Consider the following 21,319-nt stretch of genomic DNA (forward strand, 5'->3'; position numbering starts at 1 on the left):
AGTCAGGACTGTAGCATTCAAGGTTAGGAAGGGGCTAAACAGACAGCCCCAAAGGAGCAGCTTGCTGCCACACCTTTCAGAGCCAGATCAGGGCTGCAGCAACCGTATGCTGCATCCCCAATCCGGTGATTTTCCAGCTCCCAAAGAAGCAGCAGAAAGGCGCACCTTTTGGAGCTGGCAAAAAGCCACCCTTGCCTCTGGAGCTTTTCCCCATTTCTTCAGTGCAGCATGTCTTAACACTTCACTGCAGAAACATCATGACACCGCCTGCCATCGGTGGATCTTCTAATATCAAGATTCGTGCCTCCTTCAGTGTTTCTGAATGGTTGTATTTCTGAGGCTCTTCTTCTTCTTCCTTGAATAATAGTTGAGATTTGAATGTGAACTATTTATACAGGTTATCTCAATGCATATTTTTAGAGCACAGTGGGTGACACTGTTCATTTCTGTCCCTCTAAGTCCCTACATTATATTGGCCATTACTGGAACATGAGCTCCCTTAGATAATGCAAGCTTGAGGTCTGGCCAACATTGCCTCTTGCCCTTATCCCTTGTCCTACATACATTTGCACCAGGCAGGGACTATCTACATCCCCCTTACCCTTGGTGTGCTTTAGTCTCTGATCAGTTGGGTTTGCTTGGTACTGAAGTACCTCCTATGGGGCACAGTATCAAATTAAAATATGTTTAGGCTTCATTACAACCATAAAATGTAATAAATCCAATTATTTCAAGATTGCTGGTGGTTCTATGCCAGACTTTCCACTTCTCCAAAACACCATTTCCCTACCTTTCTTGTCTTCTTAAAGAGAAGAAATAGATATGGGTGGTGTAAAACAAAAATATCACAAATGTTAAGTCAGTTGTCTCCAGCAGGAAGGGATTGTTTCTCAAGGCCAAAAAACTGTATTGTGCCACACTGTCAGTGAATAAGGTTAAGGATAGGTTGAATTGTCTGTTAAAAAGAGTTATGCCCCTGCCTTTTTTTTTTTTTTTTTACATTACTCTGCCAAGAAAAGATTTCCCATCTACCTATACTGATATAAAATAGTGTTCTTCTCTTTGTAAATAACAGAACAATAAAGCATGCTGCACAGAGCACTGGGAACTATAAGAAAGCCTTTGTTACTTCTGCCCAGAACAGTTTACACTCTTAAAAATAGCAGCATACAGTACACACAACAAAGAGATTTCAGTTTGTTATCCTGGGATTCAGTCCTCTTAGATATCAACCATTCTTGTTGTGTTGCTTCTGAATAATGTCATTCAGCAAATAAAGCCACTCATAGTAGATGAAAATAAACAAACCTATGGTCCTCCATAGATGGATTGATAACTTCCATAGCTCAATCAGATAATACCTTATGCAGTTCAAAGAACAATAGCAAGAGGAGCAGTTGTGATGACAAAGTGGCACAAGCAACAAAACACTGCCAGGCATACAATTGTCAAATTAATGAGTGCTGACATATTGCTGTGTATGACAAGTTATTTAACTAGAGGGATGCATGGGTAGATATCACATGAAGAGAGTATGAAACATTATGCTACAATGTTTTATATGGACTCTGGAAAAAAACATTCAGCACCATGAGAAATCACAGTTAACAGTGAGATAAATTCAAATTGATTTGCTATGGCCACTGACAAAAATATGAAAGCAAAAACCACAGAAGGAATATTGTAGCTGTGCAAAGAAAATGTGGATGACTTCCAAAATTAGTGGTGTAGTGATAAATGTTGAAATGTAGATGCTCCTCTTGATTGCCCCCAAAGCTGCACATCCAAGGTAGCCATTTTGATCCATATCAACAAACCATTTCTAACAGTTGATATTTATATAAGGAATGAGTCTTTTAAAGAAAATGCAATGGATCTTAATCACCTGTTCAAGACCAAAATCATTCGCTCAACCGCCATATAGACAATATTGCACTAAAACAGAGATAGCTCACAATAATACATTGTTGAGAAAATCCATTTCTTTACCAGCTAATATGAAGAGTGGAAATAACTTCAGAGAAAATGTGGTACTCAAGAGGATGGAAGATGGCATCACTCTTCCTACTGATCAAAAATTCCACTGCCCTGTTCCTCTGAGCCCTGATTCCACTAAACTCTCACATTAACAAAGGTGCATAGAGGCACCAGAAGCAAAATAATTATGAGTATAATTCATTCACCTTCAAGTACTTCAGGTAATAACTTAGGAGCATAAAAAGGCATAAAGGAATCCAGTAGAACCTTTGTTAGACTACTAACTTGAGAGCTACCTCTGATGAAAGGCCTACCTAGTCCTGTTGTTTTTTTCTGTGAAAATTAGGAGGACAGGAAGGCAATAGCTCTCTCACACTGCTCTTCCCTAGTGACTGATATTCAGTCTCACAGGGGATACTTAATAGCAGTAGCTTCACAACAGAACTCATTACTCTCCTGAGTGCACTATCGTCTCAAGCATTCATTAATGCAAATACTTATTTGCATGAACTTGAAATCCCAGAACAGCAGCCTGAATGAAAGGCCCATAGAGATTTTACAGTGTTCACATTTAACAGTGATGTGTAGATTTTCATATTCTTACTGAGCTCAGAACTTTCCACATTCAGGTCTGGCTTGTAGTGCATTTGACACCATTGTTTGCCATACAGCTAACTTGTCAAGTGGTCTGTTTTCACCTCCCAGCAACCTGCCCCTTGCAAAGCACAGTGTGAAGACCAGACACCAGGAAAAACTGTCTAGAGGAGAGTTGTGGAACTATGTAGCCTCCAGCGGTCACAGTTTGACAAGGACAGTCAGAATCAATGCTCTGTTGTCCCCCTTTTTCAGCTGCTTTTAAAATGTCTCAGCTTCAGGTGGTGTCTGCACTGCCCAGAATATTCCAGAGGCAGACCAGGGTATTCTGCTTCAGAGCTGCCTTGACCTCCCCCCATTACCTGAGGCCCTCCATTCTGATGTCAGGCAGCTGTTCTCATATGTGTCCCACTGTGCCATATAAAGTCACTCACTTCTGGGGTCAGAACAAAGCATCCAGCCTCAATCACATGACTAGGTACTTCGTTCTCAACTCCGAGTGAATAATTTGCCACCACAGTGGCTGAACTGGGTATAAAGTGAGACATGTGTGCAAACAACTGCCGGATATTTAAATGGATCTTCCAGGAAGATCTGGAACTACTAATGAGGGTTTTATTTTATTCATTACAAGGGTATTATACTCCAAGTTTGGTGCTGAACATGCCAGACATTGTCTGGACTATTAGCATCAGAACTGGGGTTTGGGCCACATATCATCTGGATGGGGATGGACATTTTAATTGACCCATGTATACAGAGTCTATCTTTCTTCCTCTACTTTCCTGTTTTGTCTTCATCTTATTTCAGTTGCTGCAAACTGAGTTCAAACTGAAAAAATAGTTTTCACTCAAGGAGCTCAGCATGAGGAAGGATCAAAATCTTGCCTTTCTAGGACACTCAGGCAGAAACAAACTGTTGTGGCCTGTCCTAGATTGTCTATTCTTCTTCATTAATAATGTTTGTCATCTTGACCACACTCTGATGTTGCTTGGCCACACACGTCCCATGTTTAATCTGTAAGATGTTAGAGGGTATGATGTTAAAACAGATGCTGTTGGATGGCAACTCACTCCAGCCTTAGTCAGTGCAGCCAATGTTAGGTGATAATATTGTCCAATATCTGAAGGTCACCAATTATTGTTTGTAAGCTGCCTTAGATTCCAAACTGGGAGAAAGGTGATGTATAAATGCAATAACTAACTGAATAAAACCATATCTAGCAAATAGATGGACCTTGTAGGCCCTGATATAGAGATCATCCATGAAGGCTCTTTTCTCCAAGAGAGTCTTCTTTGTGAAATGTCCAGGCTGTAAAATGTTCTTTCTAGAATGACCCTGCAAGTGTCATCATTATATTCTTTGAGATGCCAGCTAAGACCTTCCAGTTTTAGCTTGTCTTTAGTTCTATTGTTTAATGTGTTGTTACCAACTTTACAGCTGTGTTTTTTAAAAAAAAAAAACAAACTTAATATTTTAACATTTTCGTTCTGGAATCACTTTTACTATTTCTATTATTTTACTGACTGTAAGGGCTAGGGAGGGTTTTAACTCTGTAAACCCCCCACAGAGAGAGAGAGAGAGAGTGGCCAATTCAGAGGTATATACATATATTACGGAACCCTGTATGGCCATTATGTACTGTAGTGCTTTATTGGAGATTCCATTTAGATCTGTCAGCAACTCATCTGAGCCTTGTAGCCAATGCTGGCATACGGCAGAGTAAACTGGCAAATTCTGAAACGTGGTTCTCAGTGCTCAGTTGAGATAACAGCAGCTGGATGTCTTCCAGGAACTGAAGAAATGCAGGAACCTCCGGGGACTCTCAGCAACCAATGCCAGGCTTCAGCTGGTAAATGACCAGACAAGCCAAGTCTCCTGAAGTGCTTTATTTACAGTGCTATAATACAGATCACAAACGAATACCAACTCCTGCTACAACCCGCAAAGCAATCACTGGAAGCTCCTGAGTTTATATAGCCTTCAGACCATGCGGTCTCCCAAACCCAGTGACTTCCTGTGTTATAGTCTAAAGTGTCCCCCTGTGCAATCCAGCTAGATGTTTCATCATCCAGGGCTTAGTGCATGCAGGCATCAGCGTGTCCTTGAGGCTATGAGCATCAGCTGTGCTTGATCAGCCTTGTCCTTCCAGTGCTGGATGCTCATGGTCAGACACACACACATCTAAGCATTTCCCAGTGTGCTGACTTTAACCCCCACCCCCCCCACCCCACTTACTGGTAAACAGACACTGGGCTCAACAGGGGTCCATTCTCCTGTCAGTTGAGAAATGGCTGCCTAATGTTCCTACTCTCTCACATGAAGAATCTCCAGTGTAACAGTTAGAAATAGGATTCCTATTGCAAATCCCCTTTGTTTTGGATATTATTCACACAACAGGAGTGGGAATGTCAGACTTCTATTGATCCTAGTGGCTTCTGACTGGTAAGTAGGTTTGGGGGACTTTCATGGTCCCTATGTAGCCCCTAAAATATGGGCTACATAGGGATTGTGAATGCATAGCAGTTACAAATGCATAACTCAGGCTATGTATTTATAAAATGTCCAATAGGATTCTGGCCTTTATAAATAATTTCTTCTCTTCTGACTAGCTTTGTGTTGGATCATGGCTGGAACATTTTGAATGCCACATGCATCTGCTTATAAATAACATAATATGCAACATGAACAAATCAGCTCAGGCACAACTCATAAAATTCCAATAATGCTAACCTTTCTGGGCTCTAGTTGAATGCTGAAGTCATGGAATTAAGGACCTGCTCAGATTTCTTGCTGGTCCTTTTAACAGTTTTATGAATTAGTAACATGAATGTGCTATTCTCCAGTCTTATTGCCACTGATAATGATGCACAGCTTACTGGAGCAAAGCGTATGCAGCATCCCTAAGCGTAGCAAATGCCATGGTAGATCCTTTTAGCCTTATCTTTATCGTTTCCATTTCATTATGGTACAAGGGATTTGAGGCAGTGAATTTCAGGGGGGATTATTGCTATTCTCGGGTGGCTGCTGACACACAGCTTTCGGCGCCATGCTTCATAATGCACTCAAGGTGCCATAATCTGCCTGATGGGGCTCTGCTTGTCATCTCTTGTTGTTTAATTAGCATCAACTGATAAAGTAGGTTTGTTTCCGTTCAGAAACAGAGATGTAGTTGCCTTTTCAAAATTACACAGGCAGTAAAGTACTTCTTTTTCTCCCTGCATGGATTTAATAATAATAATAAAAATTCTTTGGGTCTCATTATTTTTTCCCCATCAGAGAAATGAGCACTTAGCAGACTCTCTCAGTCAAGAAATTTAGTAACTAAAGCAGTATGATGAAAACTGCAGAGATGCTGAATGATGAAAAGTTATGCAGAAAATGTGTTAGTGAGTTCATACGTACCTTCCAACGTATTGAAACGAAGTTTGTGGGCCTCTTTGTTTATTACTGTGCAGGTGTATCTCAGTTAACAATATCGATGTATTCCAGGACATTACTTCTTTAAATTTGGTACCAAAGGCAGAAATAACATAGGAAGAAGACTCCTACACCACAAAAAAATAAAGCAGTTTAACATGTTTCAGCACACTTTTTATTCAGAATCAACTACATGCACGTGGGCAATGAAACAACTAGGTCAGGTAAATCTTGTGTAAATGAATGGAAACATTCTGAATCTTCTAGAGACCACTTGATGGTTCCCCCACCCCCCAAAAATGCATTCAACAATCACCATTTCTTTTACTAGCTTCCACGTTTCTTATTATTTTCATACTAGTGGCCAAACTTATAGTTGCAGATGACACCAAATTAGGAGGAATAGCTGATACTCCAGAGGACAGGATCAAAATTCAAAATGACCTGAATAGACTAGAAAGCTGGGTCACAGCTAACAGAATGAACTTCAACAGGGAGAAATGTAAGGTACTGCACTTAGAGCGAAAAAAATGAAATGCACAGATATAGGATGGGGGACACCTGGCTTAAGGAGACAACATGTGAAAGGGATCTAGGAGTCCAAGTAGACGACAAGTTGAACATGAGTCAACAGTGCGATGCGGCAGCTAACAAGGCCAATGCGATTTTAGGCTGCATCAATAGAAGTATAGTGTCTAGATCAAGGGAAGTAATAGTGCCACAGTATTCTGCTCTGGTCAGGCCCCACCTGGAATATTGTGTCCAGTTCTGGGCGCCACAATTCAAAAAGGACATTGAGAAACTGGAGCATGTCCAAAGGAGGGCAACTAAAATGGTGAAAGGTCTGGAAACCATGCCCTATGAGGAATGCCTTAGGGAGCTGGGTATGTTTAGCCTGGAGAAAAGAAGGTTTAGAGGTGATATGATAGCCCTGTTTAAATATTTGAAGGGATGTCATATTGAGGAGGGAGCAAGCTTGTTTTCTGCTGCTCCAGAGACTAGGACCCGGAGCAATGGATGCAAGCTGCAGGAAAAGAGATTCCACCTCAACATTAGGAGGAATTTCCTGACAGTAAGGGCTGTTCGACAGTGGAACACACTTCCTAGGAGTGTAGTGGAGTCTCCCTCCTTGGAGGTCTTCAAACGGAGGCTGGATGGCCATCTGTCAGGGATGCTTTGATCTGGATTCCCTGCATGGCAGGGGGTTGGACTGGATGGCCCTTGCGGTCTCTTCCAACTCTATGATTCTATGATTCTTTTTTCAAAAGAACGTGCTGGGAGTAGCTGGTGAAACTGGCTTATCTGACTTCCTCTTTTCTCTCTGTTTTGCTATTCACACATATTCAATATGGAATTATGGAGTTACCTGTTGTTGCCTGTTATAGGGAGGCACACAAAGTTAAGTACAGTGCGCCCGCATCATACACGGGCACATTATATGCTTTCTGCATACGTTGAAAGCAGGGGCAGAAAAAACAGTGCCACGCGCCAGAAGGAGCAAAAGTGCACTCGCCAATGGCATGCACACGCCACCACACCACCATGCCGCCACAAGCATGAGCCACATTACTTCAAATTTCTTTACACAGGAGGGTCCAGAACAGATCCCCCGTGTAAAAGAAGGGACCACTGTACAATAGAATTGCCTAGAGAATAATCTCATTCTCTCCCATCGCAAGCTTTATTGCATGGTTTACTGCAGACATACTGCTGCACTCTGACAGCACAAGTCTGTATTTCCCCAGCCCTCTTTTACCAGTCTCCCAGTGCTGCTTCTGCTGAAAAATTCCCAGCTAGATTGAGGATCAAGAAAGAAATGGGACACAGGGAAGGCATAGAAATACTTTGTTGTTAACTGATGTATGCCTGTTTTCAATTGTAAAGGGTGTCCCTTGATATGAATGTACAGTTGTAACTGACTGTAGGGAGTAGTGCTCATCTCCATTACTAAGCTGAAAAGATAGTGTTGTCTGAAGATGACTCCGATGGTCATGTGGCCAGCATGACTGCACCGAATGCTGTTACCTTCCCTAAGTACCTATTTATTTATTTACTTGCAATTGCATGATTTCAAACTGCTATGCTGACAGAAGTTGGGACTAGTGACAGGAGCTCACCCCATCATGTGGCATTCGGTCCTCAAATTGCCAGCCTTCCAATCTTCCAATCATCAGAATTTGCATCTTAACCACTAAGCCACTGCATACCTTTTATACTATAGTTATATGCTCTTAAAAAACGAAATTTCCCAGTTGCTATACAACAAAGGGAAATAATTAAATTAAAACCTTATTTTTGTAAAGGAAAACCTCATGATAATGTCACTTCAGGGTCACCATAAGTCAGAAACAATTTGAAGGCACACAACAACAACAACAACAAATTTATATGCACATTTACTACACCTCCTCCTGGTTGTGCATTTTGGTATCCTTGTGAAGTGAACATAGGCATATGGGACGTGTTCAACATAAAGGGAAATCTTGCTATAATCAGAATTCCCTGTCGCATAAAAGAGTCACATTGGGTATGCCTACACACAGGTAGGGCAGGGAGCAGTGGTAGAGAACACAGAACTGTGACACTCTCACATGTGCTTTAACTGCCTGAGCAAAGTTGTGAAAATTTTCTTGGAAAAAAGGAGAATCCTTTTCTACATTTACATAACCTGTATGCAACAGCAGGGAGTGACATAGAAAGCTGTATTTCAGACTAGAATTCCTGTAGCCAATGAGACATTAAGAGATTCTAATTGCTGTTGATAACCAGTTTATTGTACTCCCTCTTCTCCTCTTTTGCCCTTTTATGTTTTGTACAATGAGTTATCTCACATAGGATATGGCCCTCCCCCCACTAAATAAATTCTTCTTATTGTTGTTAAATTGTCACTTTGCTTTTCCCTAGTCTTCATACTTTCAAGAAATGTGGGGTCCATACCCTCCAACATTTCACAGATTAAAACTAAGGCACATGTGGCCAAGCAACAGCAGAGTATGGGCAAAAGAACAACAGTTATTAATGAAGAAGAATACACAAGCTAACAGAGGCTGCAGGCATTTCCTTTTGCCTGAGTCTACTGGGAAGAGCCAGATTCCATACTTCCTCTCCCTCCTGCTGAGTCATTGAGTAAAAATGACCTTTTCACTTTGAATTCAGATTTCAGCAATGGAAGTAAGTTGAGGACAAAGGCATATGTGGGAGGAGGAGAGTTAAAACTGAAATATTTTTTAAAGCATTTGGGGAAAATGGGATGGCAGAATCAATCTGGACAGTCCTTGCCAAATCGGGTCAGTTAAAGGGTCTTGGGGTCTGATGGACTATGTCTCACAGTGATTGATTTACAGACTGACTGACTGAAGGTACAATATGCTATTTTGAGGCCTTGGCATTTTTTGCCCTCATTCATTCCACTACAGTTTTGAACTCAGGGCATGTAGTTTAGTCTACAAGAAGAGTTTGTAAATAGAGAAAGCCAAGCTAGAAAAGGCCACTTTAGAAGAGCACAACTGAGAACAGAAAAGTGGTATGAAGCGTTAAACATTTCCTTGCCTACATTTGAACCACCAAGGAGAACGAAGCTACTGAGATATTCATTGGCGTTCTCCCATACAAGTACTAACCAGGGCTAATCCTACCTAGCTTCCAAGAACAGACAGGATCTCCTGCCTGTAGGATATTTCAGGTACCTAGGTATTTGTCAGGGACTTATGTCTTCATAAGTGGACTTAGATATGTGAGAATTAGAAGTGCACAGTTGCATAATGTGTCCATATCCAGTAGAAGACTGATGTTATGTTACTACATAGAAGAGCCTGCAAAGTGCCTGATGCACATTGCTGACTGAGGCATAATAGGACTAATGGACAACGGGACCAATGTGCATCGATCCTGATGTGCATTTTTCTTACCCTGAATGCAAAGAATGTGCTTTCATGGTAAACAATAGCCTCCCTGTAGACTGCACCAACCGCATTTTTAGTGAAACAGGCTTTGCCAGCCATCCTATCACTTGGCAGCTATTTGTTCATTTTGGCTTCAAATGATTTTTTCTTTATTCCTTAAACAGGCACAGCTATTTTCAGTGCTCTGATCTTTCTTATAGCTGCATTATGTAGGACCCACCACAGGTGTTTTGCTCTTCTTAAGCACTTGAAAATGCACAAGGTACTTTAGATGAATGAATTGTGACTTTCTTTTGATTTCTATTCATTTTAGTGTTTCTTGCTTTGTAGCAGCATCAAGGAAAATTGCACCATTTAAAAACAATTACATAGACATAGAAAGTTGTTCTGCTGGGTCTCAAAAATCCTCACATTTCAATAATAGATTATAGCACAATTTGCTATCTACATTAGCAGTTTGTTATTTAGTTTTTCTTGCAGTTTTCCCAGTCAAGAATTCTGGGAAAAGCCATCTTTCCATTTGGGAAGGTGGGGCGGGGCCCATTAAAGAAACTAGAAGTGGTAACAAAAGGTGTTTACTGCCTCTGTTTGACACTTCAACTTGCAGCGGGGAGTATTTATTTATTTATTTATTTATTTATTTATTTAGATTATTTATACCGTGCCTTTCAGCCAAAATGGCTCCCAGGGTGGCTAACTATTTGTTGTTTGACAGTTCCCTCCCCTCTTGCTTACAATCTAAAAAGACACAATACACAAGGAAAGGGGAATGGCAGTGGCAAGGAATGTATTGAATCCAGTAGATGCTGACCGCCCCTCTCTTCCTCCATGGCCATAAGAGTAGCATTTGGGATAGAGAGAACGCTTCTCACCAGCTACTGGGAGTAGCTATTTGAACCCTCACATGAGGTCAAGGAAATATTCATCCCCCAACACTGGGGAATCTGTGGATCCATTCAACCACATATTGCTTCTTCTGATATACATTAAAAAATTAAGAATTGCTTCTTCTGCTATACATTAAAGAGTAAAGAATGAAACTGATTAAAATAGTTTCAAGTATGTTGTTGTTATCGTGTTCCTTCAAGTTATTTCCAACTTATGGCAATCCTAAAGCAAACCAATCACAATTTCTTGGCAAGTTTCTTCAGAGGGGGTTTGCCTTTTCCGTCCTCTGAGCCTGAAAGAGTGTGACTTTCCCAAGTTCACCCAGTGGGTTTCCATGGTTGAGCCAAGATTTGAACCATGGTCTCCAGAGTCACAGTCCAATGCTCAAACCACTACACCATTTTGGCTCTTGATTCACATGTGTAGATTTGTAGAAAAACAAAGCTTTAGCAAACAGCCATGCTTTTACCTGCCACTGGAGTGACGGTAACTTTGAAGCCAGTCTAAACTCTGTGGTGACAGTATTCCATACCCGTAGCTCCACAGCCGAAAAGGCCCTCTAGAAAGATAAATATTTATCCCAGTACAAAAACACAAGAAAAGATGTGTTAGATCAGACTGAAGGCCAATCTAGTGCAGTATCCTGTTTTCTCAGAAGGATCAATCAGTTCCCTTGTGGAAGCTCACTACCAGGATATGAGTGCAACTTCACTCTCCATTTCATGCCCCAGAAAATGTAATATACTGCCTGTGGTACTGTGAGGGACATATTGCCATCCTGACAAGTATTCATTGTTTTCTTCCAGTCATTTTCTTCTTGTTTGGCTGTATCCCATACCATGGTGTGTTATGATGGAAATATTGCTTTAGTTCCTCTGCTGGGCAACACTCATATGGGAATGAACTATATTATAAGTTCCTTTATTATTTTATTTTATTTTTATCCCATCTTTCTCCCAAAGTGGGACCCAAGGTGGCTAACAACATATATAAAACACATTAAAACAACACTTGAAATCATACAATTGAAATAGTAAATAATATTAAAAATTACAAATATAAAATTTAAAACATACAAAGTTAAAAATAATAATCTAAAACCAACCCCCTCATCCCAAAACCAAGCCTGCAAGATTTCAAAGGGCCTGTTTAAATAAAAATGTCTTCGCCTGACGATGAAAGGCCAGCAATGAGGGGGCCAGCCTAGTCGCCAATGAAAGGGAATTCCACAGGGTGGAAGCAGCCACTGAGAAGGCTCTCTCTCATGTTCTCACCAAGCAAGCCTGAGATGGTGGTGGGACTGAGAGAAAGCCTTGTCCTGAGGATCTTAGGGCTCTAGGTGGTTCATATGGGGAGATAGGGTCTCTTAAATAGTCTGGGCCTAAGCCATGTAGGGCTTTATAGGTCATAACCAACACTTTGAATTGTGTTTGGAAACAAACCGGTAGCCAGGGAAGCTGTTTCAATACAGGTGTTATACATTTCCTGTAACTGGCTCTGGTCAGCATTCTAGCTACGGCATTTTAGACCCGCTGAAGTTTCCAAACAGTTTCCAAACACAGCCCCACATAGAGCGCGTTTCAGTAATTCAAATGGGATGTAACCAAAGCATCTGTCACTGTAGCCAGATCTGACATCTCAAGGAATCAGCATAGCTGGTGCACATGTTTTAATTGTGCAAATGCACTCTTGGTCACTGCTGAAACCTGGGCATCCAGGCTCAGAGTTGAGTCCAGGAGCACACCCCATCCAACTCAAGCACAGCCCCAATTCCCTGATCTGCCTTATGACTGACCAGGAGCACCTCTGTCTCGTCTGGATTAATCTTCAATTTGTTTGCCCTCATCCAGTCCATTACTGACAACAGACACTGGTTCAGTACAGAGATAGCTTCCTTAGAGTCAGATAGAAAGGAGAGATAGAGTTGGGTGTCATCCGCATGTTAGGGATGATGGGAGTTGCAGCTCTTCTCCTGGCTTTCACTCTCATCCCCCCCCCCCCGGTCAGCGGAAGAACAACCAGTTTGACCAGTAGCTCTGAGAATTGGCTGAAGATGTCTTCCAATCTTCTCTGAAGTCTGCTGGTTCTTCTTCAGCTCTCAAGACACCAGTCAACACAGTAATCTTCTATAAAAGATCTACTTTTATTCTAATATATACACTATGCACAAAACTTTTCTACTCACAAAACTCACACATTTATCCCTCACATTGAGGGATAAACTCCTCAATACCCACACTACTATACTCCTCAATACCCACAAAAATATTGCCATACATTATTGCTTATATAGGCATTTGTCTCTCCATTCATTATACAGTTGCCACCTCCTGGGCGTGTACATACATTATGATTGACATATCATACTTGGCTCAATCTTTACCTCACATTGCATCATACATTGCTGTCCACTCAATGACTTTCAGGTGATATCAATTTGCACCTTTTCACTTTGTCCTTGCCACATGTGTCCTTGGCTTTTAGGAACTTCTAATTACATTATATGCAACACCTATGTGCCATTTCAATAGCTTTTGCTGTGTCATGTTACTTTCAAATACATTCATATACATATTATATTTCTTGTGACTATATATCCCATGTTGCTTTTTCCTGATACTGATGACACCGGACCCCAAAAGTCCAGATGACCTCTCTCAGTGGTTTCATGTAGATGTTAAACAAGATGGGAGACAAAACAGAACCCTGTGGATCTCGAAGGCCAGCAGCCATGAAGTCGAACAGGAGTTCCCCAACACTACCTTCTGGGTCCGCCCCTCCAAGAAAGACCAGAACCACAGCATAACAATGGTAACATACCAGAAAGGTGGCTCAGAAAGATATCATGGTCAATGGTATTGAAAACCACTGAGAGTCCTAACAGGACCAACAGGGATAAACTCCCCCTGTCCAGTTCATTGTGAAGGTCATCCACCAAGGCGACCAAAGCTGTCTTTGTGCCATAGCCAAGCCTGAAGGCAGATTTAAATGAATCTAGATAATACGTTTCATCCAGAAATTCCTAGAGCTGGGAGGCCACCACTCGCTCAAGAACCTTACCCAAGAATGAAATATTAGAGACTGGCCGATAGTTATCAAGGATGGTGGGATCCTGGGAAGTCTTTTTCAGTAGCGGCTTCACCACAGCTTCATTTAGGCAAGATGGAAATTTGTTTTGCTGCAGTGAAGCATTCACCACTCCCTTTGCCCACTTGGCCAGTCCCCCTCTAGCCAGGAAGGGTAAGGATCCAGAATGCACATGGTAGCTGTCACTTCTCCAAGGATCCTATCCACATCCTTCAGCTGCACAAATTGAAACTTATCCAATAATATGGCACAAGCTGGCACTGTGGTTACATCCACTGGACCTGTCTCAACTACAGCATCCAAATCAGAGCTTCTATCATATGATTTTGGCCTTCTAACAGGACTAAACAGAATAGTGGAAGGAACCTTAGAAGACCATATAACAGTCCCCCCTTTGTGTCACTATGGAAACATTTGGTCCTTAAACCCTACCTTAGGTCATGTGCAAGCAGTTGAATACATGTGAGCATGCTTGTACATTGATTCCACTCATACAGCTCCAAATAGAGGCTATTGGGAAACATTTCTCTATAGTGGCAATTTACACAGGGACGATAACATTTGAAATCTGCTTACCACATGAATGAACTACCAACATCACATATTCCTGGCAGCTGCTTACAGCAGTTTGGAGGCTCCCTGTGCAATTCCCCATCAATTTAGTAAGTGGATTCCAGGTAATTCAGCATCTGTGAAGACTGCTGCTATATGGACATATTTTTCAGTGCTGGCTGGTTTCAATGTGCAGTCCTTGTGTAAGTCAAAAAGACAGTGGCAATATCTGCAGCACAAACCCTTAAGAAGTCATTTTGAAGACAGACTTAGAATTGTTCCATTAATATTCAGAAAACCTTCTGTAAGCTGCTATGACTATACGGGGTAAAGTAGAACAGAACTTTTAGGAAATTTTAAATGTGATACCTAACATATTAGGTCTAATTTGCCTATCATTGTGATTGGTTCTCACATTCCCCCAGCACCTAATATTCCTTATCAAATGGGCCATACACCACTGTCCCCACTGTGTATGTTGATGCCATTGATTCCCTGCCTTACCTTGCTGTATGATTGTGTTTTAAATTTGTATAATTGGATTTTATCTAGAGATGTTTTGTAACTTTTTTTTAATGGTTGTAATTGGTTTTCTATGGCTGTAAACCGCTTTGATCTGTGGAAAAGCGGTATACAAATAAAATTTATTATTATTATTATTATTATTATAGCAAGATATTAATTTCTTGTAATAATATAATGGGAAGTATTTTCATGGATGACTCCATCAAACTGTGATCATTCCTGACAGACGAAGAAGCATAAGCAACCACATGCCAATAATAATTTTTAAATTAAGTTTTAATCATCTTATGAATTACAAATCCTTTAAGGCATTACTTTTATGCACAGTCACCTGAGAGGAAGGCCATTGAATTCAATATGGCTGACTTCTGCGTAAACACACACACACACACACACACACACACAATAGTGCACAGCTTCTTTTAAAATAAAGCTGCATCTCTTACAGCTAGTTGCTAATGAGTTTGTCAGGCTGACAAGTTCTTAAGATTCATAAGCATAACATATTAAAATCAGTTCTCAATAAATCTAAAACATAAATATTTGAGACACCAAGTATGTTCTAGCAATACAAACTGCTTTTGAGAATCCTGTACCAAACACTCTGTGACAGTCAGTGGCAAAGGCTTAACGTGCTAAAAGAAAAAGGGCCGTAGAAATCTGAAATGTTTTTTAATTAGTATTTGGGAAGGTTGAGGCTATTGCATATCTCTTACGTTTTATGTTATAACAAAAAAAAAGAGCAAGCCAACTTGGCAGTATTATTAGTATTATTATTTGAGTATTGAGTGTCTACTGATGAACAGGAATTCTGATGCTCTTGAAAATGTTTTAAGTAGATCATCTTCCTACCATAGCACAGCATTAATTTCCCATAAGAATATAATCTTGATGTCAGGCACCAAAAGCTTGGATAAAAAAAATGGGACCTCTGGCAGAGGCATTTGTTTTCTTTTCTGCAAGGAAATGTTTGGTTTGTGTTTCCCTGGGGCTTCATATTGTGAGGCGGTTGACATGCTCACAATTCTGTTTATGAAGGGTAAAGCTAGTGAATGGAACAACTATAATGGTTTATGACAAGATCACTAGTGCAGATTTTGTGCATACCATGATTTGTACTGCCCATTTGTGAGCAAGCTATAAAAGTGGCCTTTTTATCAGGAATATTTGTGAAGGTATAACAGTTCTGAAGACATATGGCCAATAAATATTTCAAAGTTATCTATCTTGCCCATAAATTTCTTACATACCTCACATGTTTTAATGTCTAGTTGGCTTGGAAATAATACACTTTATGACGCTTGGGGTGCAAAAAAAAGTGTTTACTGACAGGCAGGAAATGACAGTGGCTCACAGTATTGCTTTAAAACATAAACCCTTATTTCATCTTCCCCATGACTTTCCAATCTGCTGGGAGCCCTGAGGAGCAATCGTGAGTCCTCACTAAAGTACATTTTTAAGCTCTTGATTTCAGTCTCTGTGCTATGTGATTGAATTCATTATTTCTCTCTCTCTCTCTCTCTCTCTCTCTCTCTTTGGTCTTCCTTTCAGTTCGATATCAATTTACAGTCCCAAGGAGAATCCCAATGCTTTTGACGCTGCTGCCTTCTTTCAGTCTGTGGGGAATTTTCTAGGGATCTTTGCTGGATCATTTGCTATGGGGTCTGCCTATGCAGTTGTCGCTGCTTTAATATCCTTTGTTGTCAAACACTTAAAATTCAGCCTGTTTGGAAGATCCAGTGTTGTAGAACAGAATACTGCTGTACAACTATTTTCTGCTTCACTTGAAACAAGACTTTTTGATTAAGATTTCAGTGATATCCTGACCATCATAATTTGAAACATAGCCAGTTTTGGCTTTTCTCAATTCATGCACCTAAAGTACAACTGAATTAACATACTGCAAATATGCTACCATCACTATTGATGGAAAGATGATTAAAGAGTTCACTGCATAAAACATACAGGAGAAATAACTTTCTATAGCTGGTCTTTAGCCTCCTCCTTTGATCACATACTCCACAAAGACAAATGCCAAAATTATACATCACAGACATAGTTATGAATGAGTAACTACATATCATCCCCTGAGTTGACCCCCCCCCTCCTTTTATAGTTAGTAGCCATGCTGAGCAGTAGAGGTCTTTTCTCCTGGTGATCAGGGTCCTGCTAGTGATCTCTGGCATCATGAGGTAATGTCGCACTAGCCATCACTGGCAGGAGTTGACTGAAAAGTCATCCTGCTACAACTCAAGCAGTAAAACAGACCTCCATTTCTCAGGTTGCATCTGCAATGCAGAAATAATCTATGCTGACACCACTTTAAGTGCCATGGCTCAATGCTATGGAATTCTGAGAACTGTAGTTTTGTGAGACATTTAGCCTTCTCTGGTCCAAAACACACTGCAGAAATAATCTAGTTTGAGACTGCTTTAGCTGCCCTGGCTCAGTGCTAGAGAATTCTGGGAACTGTAGTTTGTTGTGGTACCAGAGCTCTCTCATAGAGAGGGCTAAATGTCAGGCTACAGAAATCCCTAGCACTGAGCCAGGGCAGTTAAAGTGGTACCTAAGTGTTTTGGCACTATGTCAGAAAACTCTGGTGCTGCAACAAACTACCATTCCCAGAATTCCATAGCATTGAGCCTGGATTATTTCTACTGTGCAGATGCAACCTCAGTGTAGCTGGTGGCTGTTAAGGTAGGTTCAAAGGGGGATTTAGTGGGTTTTCAGGGGGCATGAATACCAAGCAGTGGCGAATGCACCTGTAACACTGGAGGCCGGCCAATGTCTTCTAAGAAAATTGTTGCTGATGTGGTTGGTGAGTATATATATATTGGTTTTTTAAAAAAGAATAATTAAAACTATATCTAAAATTACAGCAGGAACTTTGAAGAGTTATGAGGTCACTTTGTATGAGCAATTAGGGTACAATTCCTTTTTAATTTTATTGTACATTTCCAGACCTGTAGACCATTTAAAACCAAAGGAGTTTCCCATATTTTTGGCAAAAAAACCCAGCACTGTGTTTGGTTGCCAAACAAAATTGAATAAACAATTTTTCTCTGCTTTTTTCTCAGGATTTTTCTCCTATACACTTACATTTATGTTTCATTTTTGAGTAACTTGCCAGTGTATGTCTTCCTTAGAAAAGTGTGGGCAGACTTTTTTTTTTTCATATTTATAAACAAACACCTAACGGTGGCTTTCCCCAAAAATTTGATAAAGCTGCAAATTGAAGCTGAAAATTACAGTAGAAGTCTGGTGTGTATTAAAGGGGAGCTTTGTAAAGCTATGCATATTTCCACTGAAAATTGTTTTTCACCCCCAATGACTTTTCACTGGGGAAAAGATAAATGCTCCTACAACTTTTCGTTCATGAATATTTTGGCTGTATTCTTGTTAGGACACCATGTTACACACACATTTGCACTTACTGAGAGATTGTGGTAGTGTTGTCTCTAATAAATAATAAATAATAAAACATTTATTTATACCCCGCTTTTTGTTAAAACAATCAAAGCGGCTCACAACAGTCTACTACAACCAATTATTTTGCAAATACAATGCACATGTTGACCTCTCAGTTTTGACTTAAAGTTTGGAGAGCTAATTGACCATTGCATGACTAGTGAGCTCATAAAATCATTTAATGACCAAGTTGGAAGGGACCATGTAGGTTATTTATTCTCCTTCCCATGCAAGAATACACAACTTCAACAGTCATAAGAGATGCTGTCATAAGGGGCTTCTTGTCTATCACAAGGAGTTTCCTGTCTATGCTTTGAGGTTACCTTTCATCTCAGAGACATTTAAAGACCCCTCATCAATGATACCTGCCCAGCATCCACCCTTTATACACTTTCCCTAAATGTATAAGGGCTAGGGTCCCCAGCATCTTCCTCTTATAGGTCTTATATCTTTGGTAGCATGTTCTATGTGTCTATATGGTTGTGAATTCATTCAGGCAGTGGCTTCTTTTGCCACAAACAAACTTTAGCTTTATTTAATGGCAAGTATGAAGAATGTAGCTTATGTAGAATAGTTTCAAAGTTAGCATGGTTACAGTAATTCAACAGTTGCAGACTATTCCCCACTCAATTTCTCTTCACTTCCCTGAACAGAACTCTGACTTAACTCATCTGCTTGATTCTCTATTCCCTCAATGGAACTCTGAACTGAACCAACTGAACTGAATATTTTTATACCATGATGTTTTCTTTTTAATATGTGATACTTGTTCCTATTTGAGCTGGTTTTAAAATCATTATCATGCACTTTAGGAACAGTTGTGATCAATGTTTTAATAGCTTGATTTTGTGCCAAGTTGTAAGCTCCCTTGGACACAATGGAAGCAAGTGATCAAGATATCTATGCATATACTCACTATAGATATACATATCTTTGTGCAATTCTTTTTATAAAACCAATACACAGCATGATGCTATGAAATTCAACTGGTGTGAAGTCGAAGGCTTTCAAATTCAACTGGCCTTTGACAAAGTCGGATATTCTTTCATATTTCCCCTTCTACATTCTCCTCTGCTGAATGAGTTTCCTCTGGAAGAGAGAATACTAAAATTTGACAAGTCTAGACAATAACATTTTTTAAATTTTAAAATGAATAAGCCGAGCAAAAGTAATGGGGCTGCAGAAGCAATCAGCAAAGCTCGGTAAAATCTGAACCTGCCCAAACAAATCCAAAGCTCACAAAATTCCTAGTATATTTGTAGTCCAGAAAAAAATGGTTTCAGGCTCTTCCGGTATTTGTACAGGGGCACAGCGGTCTCTTACTCACTGCTCTAGCAATGTCTTCTTCTCTTTTCACTTTGTATATATTACAGTAGAATAGAGGTTCAGAGTTATCTAATGTACCAAAGGATACTGGGCTGGAGCCATGCTTCAGAAGAGGACAAATATGAAAGAGGGTGCCTAATTTGAAAGTAACTAGGTGTTACTGAAGCAAGTCCTTTTTAAGCTGTTGCACAAGGAGAAGACATCCAGTAACTCCTTGTACATCAGTTTCTTTTCGGCTGGACAACACTACCTAGATATAGCCCCACTTCTTTCCAATGAAACAGTTCCTAATGGGCCACGAGATCACTGAAAGAACTCCCACCATGCCTATCACTCTGCTGCCATTCTTCCAGAGTGATACTTTTCTGGACTGAGCTCTCATGTAAGTACAGTCTGCCCTTCCTTTACGTGGGGGATCTGTTCCAGACACTTCCCCCTAGCGTAAAGGGAATTCCATCTATGCTTGAGCCCCATTTAAATGAATGGGGCTCATGCACATGGTGGCGCAGCGGCACACACACTATTACTTCTTATGGGACGCACTGCCCCTTTTCCCAGTGTGGCTTTCAGCATACACGGCGCACTGTATGTTGGTGCAGCATTACACTCCACTGGTGTTAAAAGAGAATCTCAGTGGTCTGATTTAAAACTGGCATCCCATCCCCAAGTTCCAGTGTTAAAGAGAAGCATGCATAATACCCATCACAATTCTTTCTTTCTGATGGCCAAAGTCAAGAGAAGGATAAAACCAAAAGCATATGGAACACTTTTCTGCCCCTCTTTCAATCATGCTCCTTTTTTGTTTTGTTTTGTTTTGTTTTGCCCATTCCATTTTCACTTTCTGCCCAGGGGAAGGGTCAGCTCAGTCACATGGCCTCCAATAGAAGGTTCAGGCCTCAGTGAAATTTAATTTTCAGGGCCATTCTCTTAAGATCCTTCAGCTCTTTGTGGAGAGGGGGCATTGCTGCCCATAACCAGTACATTCCTGCAGTTACCTGCCCAACTTTACTTTCTGAGGTGCACCTAAAAGCTGCCCCTTTTCATTTCACATGTCCCTCAGTGGCCAATCCAGGCTAGATGGGAATAGTTCTGAAACTGCTTTCAGTGGGAGAGAAGATGATAAAGAGCTAGGACAACTGCTCACCTAAGCCAAGAAAGTAGAAATGCCCCCCCCCCCGCCTTCTCTGGGCAACTCAGGGCATCATGGGCTGATTACTTCTAGTTGTCTGTTTCCAGTTTCTTCCACCATCATTGGAGGGCTTGTGTTTTACCATGGTTTCCTCTGATACCACCCACCCCCTCATGTTATTCCTTTCATTCACTAGCACTATTGCACCCCTTTGCTTACCCACAGTCACTTTCCTTCACTTGGTACCTAGTCCTGCTGTCTCTGGTAGTAAAAGCAGAACAGTTAAACTCTTTATTATCTTCTGTTGCAGAATTTTGTACATCATCACATTATACATGTGAACTTCACCAGTTTTACAATGGGTGTCAAAATGAATCAATATATAATGGTTCTACCAAGACAGACAAAAACATATGCAACATTGTCAGGTCCTGGACCCCTTCCAAACTGC

At 40.6% G+C, this 21,319-nt stretch overlaps 1 protein-coding gene across 1 annotated transcript in view; it reads left to right on the forward strand.

Moving 5' to 3' along the window:
- The window catches only part of LOC149318157 (sodium/hydrogen exchanger 9-like), a 410,327-nt gene that overhangs the window by 125,219 nt on the left and 263,789 nt on the right, over window positions 1-21,319 (forward strand). The window contains exon 7 of the mRNA XM_089509098.1: window positions 16,497-16,635. Coding sequence (XP_089365224.1) covers window positions 16,497-16,635 — 139 coding nt within the window. The remainder of the gene's footprint in view (window positions 1-16,496; window positions 16,636-21,319) is intronic.

This window comes from Sceloporus occidentalis, unplaced genomic scaffold (assembly GCF_023333645.1).
Source record: "Sceloporus occidentalis isolate IW3139 unplaced genomic scaffold, rSceOcc1.0.p SCAF_2, whole genome shotgun sequence".
Lineage (NCBI taxonomy): Eukaryota > Metazoa > Chordata > Lepidosauria > Squamata > Phrynosomatidae > Sceloporus > Sceloporus occidentalis.